The following is a 12,838-nucleotide window of genomic DNA, read 5'->3' as shown; positions in this document are numbered from 1 at the left end:
GTCTCCACTTGAGAAAGTGAGACTTGGTCTAGAAAAACTTGGCTAACAAGAAATTGGGTCAATCGAGAGATTGACAATCCCAATTAAAGGGTTGAACCTAGAGATAGTAATAACCCGACTTGAGATTTTTGTCAACCGTTTTGTTCAATATCCATTTGGACTTGAGAAAGCCAAATTGGACAAAATCACTCTCTGACCGAGAGGTATTGAGTGGGTAATTGAGTGTTGATAGTTATAATACACCTCGATCAATAAAACAAGCATTAAGGTTTATATCTTATTAGGCAAACACCTAGGTGAAGGTTATAGCCCTAGGCTTTTTATAACATTTGAAAAACAACAAAAATAATTTCCTACTTATATTTCTTAAATTGCAATCATAGTTTAAACTTTAAAACAACCCAATTTTGTGGAAGTGTAATTATAGATATACAAACACACGCGCTACGATATATACTACTAACTCTCATACATATAGCTCCCTACGAAATTCGACCCCGACTCTTGTTGGGTATTATTATTGCAACGATGGTTTTCATAATCTCTAATTGAGGTGTGAACTTGGACGAGATCTGATACTAACACAGAATGACAAGAATATCCTTTATTCAAACTTGTATTTTTTTGTTTAAAAATATATATTTAAACTATACTAACAATTTTAATAAAATAAAGTAAGCTAATAATAAATAACGCTCACATTACATTTATATTACTAATCCTTATATAACGAGCGCATAACTAATCCCAACATAACTCAACCTTGCATAACTAATCCCTGCATTACTTATTCCTGCATAACTAATACATACATAACTAATACCTGCATAACTAATACATGTATAACTAATATCTGCATAACTTTAACCGGCAACCAAACGATCCCTAAGTGCATGTGGCTCCGCTACTGTTATAAGGTACAACTAGTTAAGATGAAAAGATTGTTCTAGTCATGTTTCACGATGCAAATATTAACTACCATTCGATATATAAGTCGAAACTTGAGATGTCAACACAAAAGGCAAGTGGAAATTAGGGAGTAATTTGGAGTGATTTCTATAATGGGGCCGGTGGAAGATATTTTCTGATCTATGGTATACAACAAATGTGTATACGGTCAAAATCGGTTTTGCCCTTTGTGTAATTAGTCAAGATTGGAACATGAAGGACCAAGGGTCATCTTCATAATATCGAGATGAGATCTGAAGCCAGATTATCAAACTCATGATTCAGGGACCGATCAATACAGAGCTCAAAGTTAATAGCGAGCTTCAAGTCAATACCGAGCCTGAGTCGATATCGAGTTCAAGTCAATACTGAGCACGAGTCAATATCGAGTTTGAGTCGATATGGAACTTGAGATCCGGAGATCGATCAGCACCAAGACCCACCAAGATCGAGCTATGAGACAAAGAGCCGTTGTAGCCGCACTTATGGAGAGAATCTCGGCGGGAATTAAGGAAAAGCTAATTAACTAATCTATCATGAGATCCCCACTATGTATTTTTAATAATATCCAAAGTAGGTTCTTCCAATATATAAAGAGTGGCTATTATTTTTGTAAGCATTGGAGATTGAACATCCAGAGAAGCAAACATAGATATCCTCTCATATTCAGAAATTATTGAGAATTACATTGATATATAGTTGAGATTATCCTTTTTTGAGCTTGGACATTGATTCATCTTGCTTGTTTATAAATCATTCTCTGCTCTATTTTGTTTGTATTTCATTCCCTTATACAGTCAATATTCGATACATTTTTACTTACTTTTCTGATTTGTACCAAGTTATACTACGTATCCTTAGAACTACGTATAAATTCAACTCTATCCATTTTTCGGATAAACAATTTGGCGCCTGCCGTGGGGTTAAGGATAATAGTGGTTATATGGTATGAATCTCTGTGAAACACACAATTTTACACTTGCTCTTGGCAGTTTCTTTGATCTCTGGTTGAAAACGACAAATTCTCAATTAATGGCCCTACCTATAGATAACGTAGTTGGCCTTCAAGATAAGAACAACAACTTAACCCTCGAGGGTGGAAGGCCTCTCGTCGATCCCGTTGGAGCTTGGGTCGAAGAGACAATAGACATTAATTCACATGTGGCCAACGAGGCTAACCAATGTTCTGACCCTGAAAATAGCATTTATGGTGGAACTCGATATGCAGCTCAAAATACCCAAAACGCTGAGGAAAACAGAATCAGCTTGCGTATGATTTTCGAAATGTTGCAAGCTCAACAAATAGCAATAGCCCAGTTACACAGCAAATCCCATGCACCGACTAGTCTCGAGCCCAGTCCAAACCAAGAAGTCACCCACAAAACGGGGCCAGCTGTAGTAAGGTCAAATGAGCAAGAATCGAGGACTAATCCCGAAATTATTAAGATGCTTGAGGAACTGACGAAACAAATAGAATCAGGAGAAAGGAGGATTGAAGCAAATGACAAAAAGGTGAAAACGTATAACTCCAGGGTTGATCAGATCCAGGGGCACCACCGATATTGAAAGTCTTAGATTCCAAAAAAATCGTACAAAAGCCCTTCCTGCCGAGCGCAGCTCCGAAACCGATCCCCAAGAAGTTCTGCATGCCCGAAATTCCTAAATATAATGGAAAAACTGACCCCAATGAACACGTCACCTCTTACACATGCGCCATTAACGGGAACGATCTAGAAGACGACGAGATCGAATCTGTATTATTGAAAAAATTCAGTGAAACCCTGTCAAAAGGAGCAATGATATGGTATCATAATTTACCGTCTAACTCTATCGATTCTTTTACTATGCCTGTAGATTCTTTCGTAAAAGCTCATGATGGAGCCATAAAGGTCGAGACCAGGAAGTCAGACCTTTTCAAAGTAAGACAAAAAGATAACGAGATGCTAAGAGAATTCGTATCTCATTTCCAAATGGAATGAATGGACCTACCACCAGTCACAGACGATTGGGCTGTTCAAGCTTTTACTCAAGGTCTGAACGAACGAAGCTCGATAGCTTCACGATGGTTGAAGCAGAACCTGATCGAGTACCCAGCTATTACCTGGGCCAATGTTCACAATCGGTATCAAAGGAAGATTAGAGTTGAAGACGACCAGTTGGGTTCTGGGTCCATTATTAAAAGGGACATCAACCGAGAACAAAGGCCGATCAGGGACCGATACCGACCGTATAGTGGAGATTATAGGGGTAAAGAACCAAGACGTAACCTTGTACAAAGCAATAACAGAAGTGATTGAGGCCAAGGGTTTCGGGGGCTGATGAACAAGAATGGGTTCGACATGCATACTGGACCTAAGGAAGCACCGTGGTTATCGGAATATAACATCAACATCGATGCATCCGCCATCATGTCGGCTATCGGACGCATCAAAGATACTAAATGGCCTCGACCTCTGTAGACCTATCCAACCCAAAGGAATTCCAATCAAATGTGCGAATATCATGGCACTCATGGCCACAGAACGGAAGATTGCAGGCAATTGAGAGAGTAGGTAGCCCGGTTATTCAATAAAGGGCACCTTCGAGAATTTTTAAGTGATCGGGCCAAAACCCATTTCAAAAACAGGGATTTCAGAAGACAAAATGAACAAGAAGATCCACAACACATCATCCACATGATCATCGATGGGATCGATATCCCCTAGGGGCCGGTGCTTAAACGCACTAAGATGTCAATTGAAAGAGAGAAGCGATTTCGGTCTCAGGATTACACACCTTAAGGAACCTTGTCCTTTAGTGATGAAGACGCAGAAGGAATCATGAAACCCCATAACGATGCATTGGTAATATCTGTACTTATGAATAAAACTCAAGTTAAGCATGTGTTAATTGATCTAGGTAGTTCGACCAACATTATTAGATTGAAGGTCGTATATCAGCTCAGTCTACAGGACCAGGTCATGCCTGCAACCCTGGTTCTAAACGGATTCAATATTGCATGTGAAACTACTAACGGCGAGATAATCCTGCCAATAAACGTGGCTGGGACCATCCAAGAAACGAAGTTCCACGTGATCGAATGCGACATGAGGTATAACGCTCTTTTTGGAAGGTTGTGGATCCATAATATGAGAGTCGTACCCTCGACCGTCCACCAAGTTTTGAAATTCCCAACATCGGAGGGAGTCAAAACGGTCTACGGAGAGCAACCGGCCGCAAAAGAAATGTTTGCCGTCGATGAAGTGATTCCGATATCTACACTATCATCGACAAAGGGATCAGATTCGAAGGAGGAACAAAATACCAAATAGCAATCACAAACTTCAGCCTCGACCTAACTAGAGAATCAGAAGACTGACGAAGACGATAACTATGGGATCCCTCGATCCTTTGTGGTCCCTTATGATACCGGCGCTACCCAGTCAACGGTCAAAGAACTAGAGCAAATCACACTAGTCGAACATCTACCCGAGCGAAAGGTATACCTGGGCATGGGGTTAGATCCCGAGCTCAGGAAAAAGCTTATTTAATTTCGTATAGCTAACATAAACTGTTTCTCTTGGTCCCATCTCGAAATAACAGGGATCCCGCCGGAGATAGCCACTCATAGACTAAGCTTGGATCCAAAGTTATGTCTGATAAAGCAAAAAAGAAGGCCCCAGTCTGAGGTCAAACACACCTTCATCAAGGACGAGGTAACCAAACTTCTTAAAATAGGATCCATTCGAGAAGTTAAATACCCCGAATGGATAGCAAATGTGGTGGTGGTCCCTAAAGGAAACAAACTTAGAATGTGTATAGATTATAAAGACTTGAACAAAGTATGCCCTAAGGATTCCTTTCCTTTGCCTAGCATCGATCGTATGATTGATGCCACGACCGGCCACGAGACTCTCAGTTTTCTCGATGCCTACTATGGGTACAAATACAAATGAACCCAGAGGATCAAGAAAAGACCTCGTTTGTCACTAAGTATGGTACCTATTGTTATAACGTAATGCCATTTGGTCTAAAAAAATCCTGGTGCAACTTATCAACGCCTAGTAAATCAAATGTTCGAAAAACAAATAGGAAAATCAATGGAAGTTTATATTGATGGCATGTTAGTTAAGTCCCTACGAGCAGAGGACCTTTTAAAGCATTTGCAGGAAACTTTCGACGTACTAAAGAAGTACAATATGAAGTTCAACCCCGAAAAATGTGCATTCGAGGTTGGATCGGGAAAGTTTCTTGGTTTCATGGTGTCCAACCAAGGAATCGAAATCAACTCCGATAAAATCAAAGCTATCGAGGACATCAAGGTAGTAGATAATGTGAAGGTCGTACAAAGGTTAACGGGGAGAATAGCCGCCTTGGGACGATTCATTTCGAGATCCTTAGATAGGAGCCACTGATTTTTCTCACTGCTTAAGAAGAAAAGAAACTTTGCATGGACTCCGGAATGCCAGCACTCTTTGGAAGAACTAAAGCGGTATTTATCGAGCCCGCCTCTTCTTCATACCCCGAAAGTGGATGGACAACTTTACTTGTACTTAGTTGTCTCGGAGATAGCGGTATGTAGAGTCCTCATTTGAGAAGAACGAGGTACGCAATTCCCTATTTATTATGTCAGTCGGACCTTAGGTAAGTCAAAACCATATTTCCAATCTCATCCGATACATGTTGTAACAACTTATCCTCTTCAAAACATTTTGTGCAAACACGAGCTTTCGGGTCGATTGGCTAAATGGGCCATAGAAATCGGTGGGTACGATATCGAGTATCGACCCCAAACCGCTATCAAGTCTTTTGACCTCAATTTTCAAACCTGCCGATCCAAAATGGCCACCGGCTCCACATCATAAGTCAAATCATCATCCAACTGAATCGTGCTAAAATCCAAAACATGAGACGGATCGCTGACATAATTCCGAAGCATAGAAACATGAAATACTAGATGCACACTCGACAAACTAAGTGGAAAGCAAGCTTGTAAGCCACCTCTCCAATCCTCTAAAGTACCTTAAATGACCCAATATACTGAGGGCTCAACTTGCCCTTCTTCCCGTGGGTGCAACCTTGAGCAGTACCTTCTCTCTAACCACGAAAGCAACATCACGAACATTCCTATCGGCGTAATTCGTCTATCTGGACTGCGGTGTGTGAAGCCGATCCTGAATCAATTTAACCTTGTCCAAAGCATCTTGAACCAAGTCAGTACCCTATAGCCTAGCCTCTCCCGGCTCAAACCAACCCACCTGAACATAAGGGTTGGAAGTCGTGATTTCAGTCTCATTTTCATATCTTTGAACCCTAGACTCGGTAGAAGATGATTTGGAGAGGGAAGTTTTACCTACTGTAATGACCCGACCGGTTGTTTTAACATTTAAGATTTCATTCAGTAGTTCGAGGTCTTGAGCGGTATCATATTTTATATTATGACTTGTTTGCATGGTCGGATTTGATTTTCGGATGTTTCGAGATGAACTTGGATGAGTGATTCTCACTTTAGAAGCTAAACCTGAATATGTTAACTGAGGTTTGACTTTTGTTAAAATGATACCTGAACGATGTTTGATGTCTTCGATAGGTTCGTATCATAATTTTGGACTTGGGCTTATGCCTGAAATTGAATTCGGAGGTTTGTAGGTGGATTTCTATTATTTTGCCAAAAATTGGCAATTTAAAGGCTTAAAATTTTAATAAGTTTGATTGTAGGTTGACTTCATAGCTATCATGTTTCGATTATTATTTCGGGGCTTGGAATCGGTCCGTTATGTTATTTGGAACTTGTCCGCAAAGTTTGGCATAATTCCGAGTGGATTTGATTAGAATCGGACACGCGATTGTTGTTTTTAGAAATTCTTAAGTTTCAATGAATTCCATGTGTTTTGGAGGTCCGATTCATGGTTTTGGTTATTATTTTTATGATTTAATCTCGCGAGCGAGTTCATGTTATATTTTAAACTTGTTTTGATGTTTGGTTTAGAGCCCCGAGGGCTCAAGTGAGTTTCAGGTATCAGAGTGTTTGAAGAATTCGAGCATTGCTGGTTTTTGCACAGATGCCTCAGGTCTCGCATTTGCGAGACTATGATTGCATTTATGTCATCGCAATTGTGAGGGGGGACATCGCATATGCGATATTAGCCGGACTCTGTAATGTTCGCATTTACGAAGGGGCATGGGCTAGGAGTTCCGCATTTGTGATCAAATGGTCACTTTTGTGATTAGTCCATTCTTCGCATTTGCGATCTTTATGTCGCATTTGCGATGACAGGAGTTGTCTGAGAGTCTTCTCTTTTGCCATCATTTCCTCGCATTTAGGAACCCCAGGTCGCATTTGCCACATATGCTCCTGGACATAAAAGTTGAGCGACAGACTTTTAGTCTCATTTTCATATCTTTGAACTCTAGACTCGGTAGGAGGTGAATTTCAAGAAGTATTTTCATCTACAATCATTAGGTAAGTGATTTTGATCATTTTTTAATTATTGTACATGTTTATATATGAGATTTAACATCGCAATTATGAGAATTAAAGTGAAAATTTGAGAAACTTTGTCTATATTTTAAAAAATGAGAATTTGAGTTTTGAGAGTCTATTTGGAATCGAATTTTTAAATAAAACACATATATTGACTTATGGGATTATGGGTAGTCGGAATCTACCCTTAGACTCGAGTTTTGATCGGGCAAGCCCGATGTTGACTTTTGTTGACTTTTGAGGAATTTTACAAAGATCATAGCTTTATTTATTGAAATTGATTTCTCTTGCATTATTTGATGTTATTAAGTTGATTTTGGTTAGATTTTAGCGGAGCGGAGATGAATTGTAAAGGAAAAGATATTTTTGAATATTGATTGATGGCTTTTGAGATAAGTATCTTGCCTAACTTTGTGTGGGGGAACTACCTCATAGGGATTGGTTTTTTTGAGCTAATTAACTACGTGAAAGACACGTACACGAGGTGACGAGTGTGTACACAGACTTATATGTGAAAATTTGACCAGTTTAGACTCTTAGGTTTCTTATATCCATTAAATTGAAGTTGTTCCATCGTGTTATATCCTCAATTGTTAAATTTACTCTTATATGCTATATTTGAAGTTGTTGGTTCATGTTCTATCTTCTATTGCCAAATTTACTCATACATGCTTTAATTGTAATTATTGCCTCTTTATTGTCACGTTATCTCTTTCTTAGTTTATTATCCTTATTTGAAGTTATTGTTACACGTTATCCCTTCCGTAGTTGATTATCCTTATTTTAAGTTATCGTTACATGTTATCTCTTCAGTAGTTGGTTATCCTTATTTGAAGTCGATGTTACATGCTATCTCTCTTATTGTTGAACTACTCTTACTTGAAGTCATTATTACTTGTTATGTATTTCATTGTTGAGCTTATTCTTTCGTTTTATTGTATTGTTGTAATCCGTGTGTTGATTTACTTGTCGTACACTCGTGTTATTATTATTCTTGTTGTACTCGATGTTGTTGAGCCATGGGCTATGTGTGGTTGTGGTACTAGAATTGTGGTTGTGGTATATGGGCACATGTGGTGCGGGTTGTTATATTATGTTGTTATGTTTTTGGCACATGTGGTATTGTTGAGAGGATTGTCGAGGTGTTCGCACGTGAGTTGTCTGTGCTATTGTTATTATTGATATTTACACATGCGGTGTGGCAAGGCGGGCTATATATATATTGGGTTTGCGCATGTAGAGATACAAAGTGGTATAATTATTATGCGCCTGTGGCGAGACAAGGCAGACATTTACTTTATTGTTGCGCACATGGCGGGACAAGGGGGCTATGTCAGGGATGATTTCTGATGGCCTGGGGGAAATGTTACTGATGATAATTGTGTGGTGGTGTGACCTTCTTGTATGTGTCAAGCATATTACACGTTTTGTTGTGTTGTTTACAATGTGCCATTCGGTGTCTCTAATCTTACTTCTTGACTCGAGCTGTGATAGTACACTTGCACAAGCATACACCATAGTATGTCACTTATATCAATCCAAGAATATGAACCTTGATGTTTGTTGATCATTTACATGTATTCTTATATACCTGCCTTCTGTATGTGAGTTGTACTATTGACACGTGAGTTATCCGTACAGATATGAGATATTGTTACTATTGACACGTGAGTTGTCCGTAAGGATATGAGATATTATTACTGTTAGCACGTGAGTTGTCCGTGCAGATATAAGGTATTAATGCTATTGGCACGTGAGTCATCGGTGCAGCACATGAGTTGTCCGTGCGGTTGTGATTGGTAACGTGGGCACAAGATTCCAAGTGATTAGGGTTCGTGAATTGGGACCCGTGATTTGTGATTATGAGGTATGGTACCTCGAGAAAATTCTTGTATAAACTTGGTGTGAGAGCGGTCGATTATTGGGTTGTTACCTGTTCTTCCTTACTTGGTTTCACTGGACTTTAACTGCATTCTGCTTACTTTACGGCGTTATTACCTGTTTCCTCCTTGTTGATAATTGTTGCTTCTTGTTTCCATTTGCAAGTATTGTAGTGTTACTCTTACCATGTTTCGCTTTATGTTGATATTGTTCTATGTTAGTTTTATATTCATATTTGTACAGGTTATAATGTCTGGTAGGTATCTTGAATGTACCTTGTCACTGCTCCACCGAGGTTAGTCTTGATACTTACTGGGTACCGATGTGGTGTACTCTGATCATGGGACAGAGTTTGACAATGCCAAATTTGATGAGTTCTGTACTGAAAATGGTATCACTCACAATTTCTCATCTCCAAGAATATCTCAACAAAATTGTGTTATGGAAAGGAAGTATAGAACTCTTGAAGACATGGCAAGGACAATGTTGATTGACAATGGGATTGCAAAGAATTTCTGGGCAGAAGATGTCAACACTGCTTGCTACTTGGTGAACAGGTGCATGATCAGGTTCCTTCTGAACAAGACTCTATATGAACTACTAAATGGAAGGAAGCCCAAGCTAACATATCTAAGGACTTTTGGGTGTAAATGCTTTGTTCTCAACAATGGAAAGGAAGACCTTGGAAAATTTGATGCCAAAAGTGATGAAGGAATCTTTCTGGGATACTCATCTCAAAGCAAAGCTCACAAGGTATACAACAAAATGACTTAATGTGTTGATGAAAGTATACATGTGATCTTTGATGAATCTTACCTCTCCTGTGAGAAACACAGACATGCTAATCAAGATGGAGAACCTTTATCTGTTATGGGAGAAGTTATTGACATGGAAAATAGAAAAGCAGACATGGTGAGTCATGTAAAGGAATCCAGTAAAGATGATGCGAGTACACCTCCATCTATTGGAGAGGAACCTGGTCCCCTGATCACACCAACTTAAGCTGAAAATAGAGTTGTTGATGCAGTCCAAGGTACTTCACTTGTTGAAGTAAGAAGCTCCCAAGAAGCTCAGTCAGACATACCTGAGTCCGCTGCCAATGAGATTCAGGCACCAAATTGGAAGCACAAAAGCTCACATCCTCTTGACAACATAATCACCTCTCTTGACTTAGGAATTCAAACCAGATCAAAATCAAGAAACTCACTTGGAAAAGGCATTGTATGGGCTATAGCAGGCTCCCGGGCTTGGTATAAAAGGTTATCAAAGTTTCTTTTAGAAAATGGCTTTACTAGAGGGAAAATTAACAACACTATATTTCTGAAGAAACGAGGGAGGAACCCGCTCATTGTTCAGGTATATGTTGATGATATCATTTCTGGAGCCACAACTGACTCTCTTTGCGAAAAGTTTGCAAAACTCATGGGGAGTGAGTTTGAGATGAGTATGATGGGAGAATTAAATTTCTTCTTGGGACTTCAAGTGAAGCAATCTCAAAAGGGAACAATGATAAATCAGCAGAAGTACATCAAGGAGCTGCCAAAAAGGTTTGACATGAAACTTCAAAAGTTATTGACACTCCTATTTCCACAGCTACTCATCTAGACATGGATGAGCTTGGTTCTCCTGTAAATCAGACCATGTATAGAGGGATCATAGGGTCACTCTTGTATCTCACTACAAGCAGACCATATATTGTGTTCAGCGTGGGCCTTTGTGCAATGTTTCAATCCAATCCAAAGGAATCTCATCTGAAGGTTGCCAAGAGAATATTGAGATATCTCAAAGGAACACAGGACCTGGTTCTCTACTATCCATCATGTGACAACTTTAATCTTATTGGGTATGCTGATGCTGATTATGCAAGATATCTGGTGGACAGGAAAAGCACGTCTGGAATGGCACATTTCCTGGGTTCTTCCTTAATCTCATGGGATACAAGGAAGCAAAACTCGGTGGCACTCTCAAATGTAGAAGCAGAATATGTAGCAGCTGCCTCTTGTTGTGCTCAATTGTTGTGGATCAAACAATAGTTGGAAGACTTTGGAGTATTCTCTGATTGTGTGCCCCTCTTGTGTGACAATACAAGTGCACTCAACATGGCCAAAAATCCAGTCCAACATAAGAGGACCAAGCATATTGATGTACATCATTACTTTCTCAGAGATAATGTTGAAAAAGGGCACATCTGTATGAAGTTTTGCAGATCATATTTCAGACATCTTCACCAAAGCTCTGAGCAGAGAAAATTTTGAAAGAAATCGTCTGGCAATGGGATTGATAAAACCCAACTGAGAACCTGGTTCCCAATGATTGGCTATGAAAGAAATGTACAGGTAAAATTAGCTAAAAGTGTTTTTTGGTAAAGTCTAACTCATTTCTATACCGTTATAGGTAGACATGCATGATGATTACAGAGCATTTGATGCAGTGCATGCTGGTAAAAGGGGTTAAGCTCACACTTACAAGACCTTTCAGGGAACCTGGTTCTCCTGACACAGGTTAGTAGCTTATTTGTTCTCATACACAATTTTGAACGGATAAAAACAATGCCACATCATCAGTGTGTCAGTTGCTTTCCTTTGCGTATTTTGAAACGAAACGTCTCACCTGTTGATGAGCGACCCGCCTCCCAAAAAACTGCCACCGTTTCATAATCCTCACATCAAACTTCAAAATGTTCACCTCTCCTTTTCTCTTCTCAAACCACTAATCTCTCCAGTAAAGTCCACCATGACCGAGAATCAAGAAAACCCCAGTGTTCTCAGTGACACCTCCATCGAGTCCACACCAATTGAAACACCAATAATAGACTCCTCACTCAACACAACCACCAGTCTAAACCCTAGGGTCGAGTCTCCCCCACACTCAGTCTCCCCACCTACCCACTCAAGTTCTGGTTCTCATCGAAGTTGCAAAACCTCGACTCCGAAAAAAGTTTGTGGCTACCAGCTCTCCTCTAGTCTCGCCAAAAAAGCAAGGTGAACAGGGTAACATGGTCGAAGAGGGAAATAAGGAAATCCCCAATCTCGCTATGGAAGAGAATTCAAGTAAAGACCAAGAGGTTGGTCCTGACAATGCTAATACAACCACGATAGGTCTTGAGTCTACAGATAACACTCCTCCTTCTCTTGAGATTTCCATGGAACCACAAGAAAAAGAGGCAATAGAAAACATGCTCTCCATAGCTGCTGAAGGGGCATTTGTTGAGGAAGGTATAGAGGGGTCTGAACCTTAGAGGGAAGAGCCTCAGGCCACAGTAGATGGGAGAAAGCTTGTGCCAGTTGAAAAAGTAGCACAGGATGATACTACTGGGGTCCCTAATGATGGACATGATCCCTCCACGGAGGATCCAACTCAGGGGTCATCTACCCAGGTCAGTATTGATCCTGCGCCCTCTCCCCATTTTTATGCTGAGCCCTTGTATATGATGATTCCTGAGATGTGGTCTGATAGTGAAGAAGATTTAGACGATTTGGTGATTGCTAGCTTTATCAGGGCTAGGAGTAAGCCAGTTTCAACTCCTTATCCAACTCCTAAGCGACC

At 40.0% G+C, this 12,838-nt stretch overlaps 1 protein-coding gene across 1 annotated transcript; it reads left to right on the top strand.

The window, feature by feature from the left end:
• The first annotated feature begins 10,899 nt into the window (after positions 1-10,899).
• Positions 10,900-11,746, top strand: LOC138897246 (secreted RxLR effector protein 161-like). Its single transcript, XM_070183208.1, has 2 exons — positions 10,900-11,277; positions 11,687-11,746. Exons 1-2 carry the CDS (start codon positions 10,900-10,902, stop codon positions 11,744-11,746), a joined length of 438 nt encoding a protein of 145 aa, XP_070039309.1.
• Positions 11,747-12,838: the final 1,092 nt, after the last annotated feature.

Source organism: Nicotiana tomentosiformis, chromosome 8, assembly GCF_000390325.3.
Source record: "Nicotiana tomentosiformis chromosome 8, ASM39032v3, whole genome shotgun sequence".
NCBI lineage: Eukaryota > Viridiplantae > Streptophyta > Magnoliopsida > Solanales > Solanaceae > Nicotiana > Nicotiana tomentosiformis.
The sequence above is the reverse complement of the archived record's forward strand: the minus strand, read 5'-3'. Positions and strand labels throughout refer to the sequence as shown.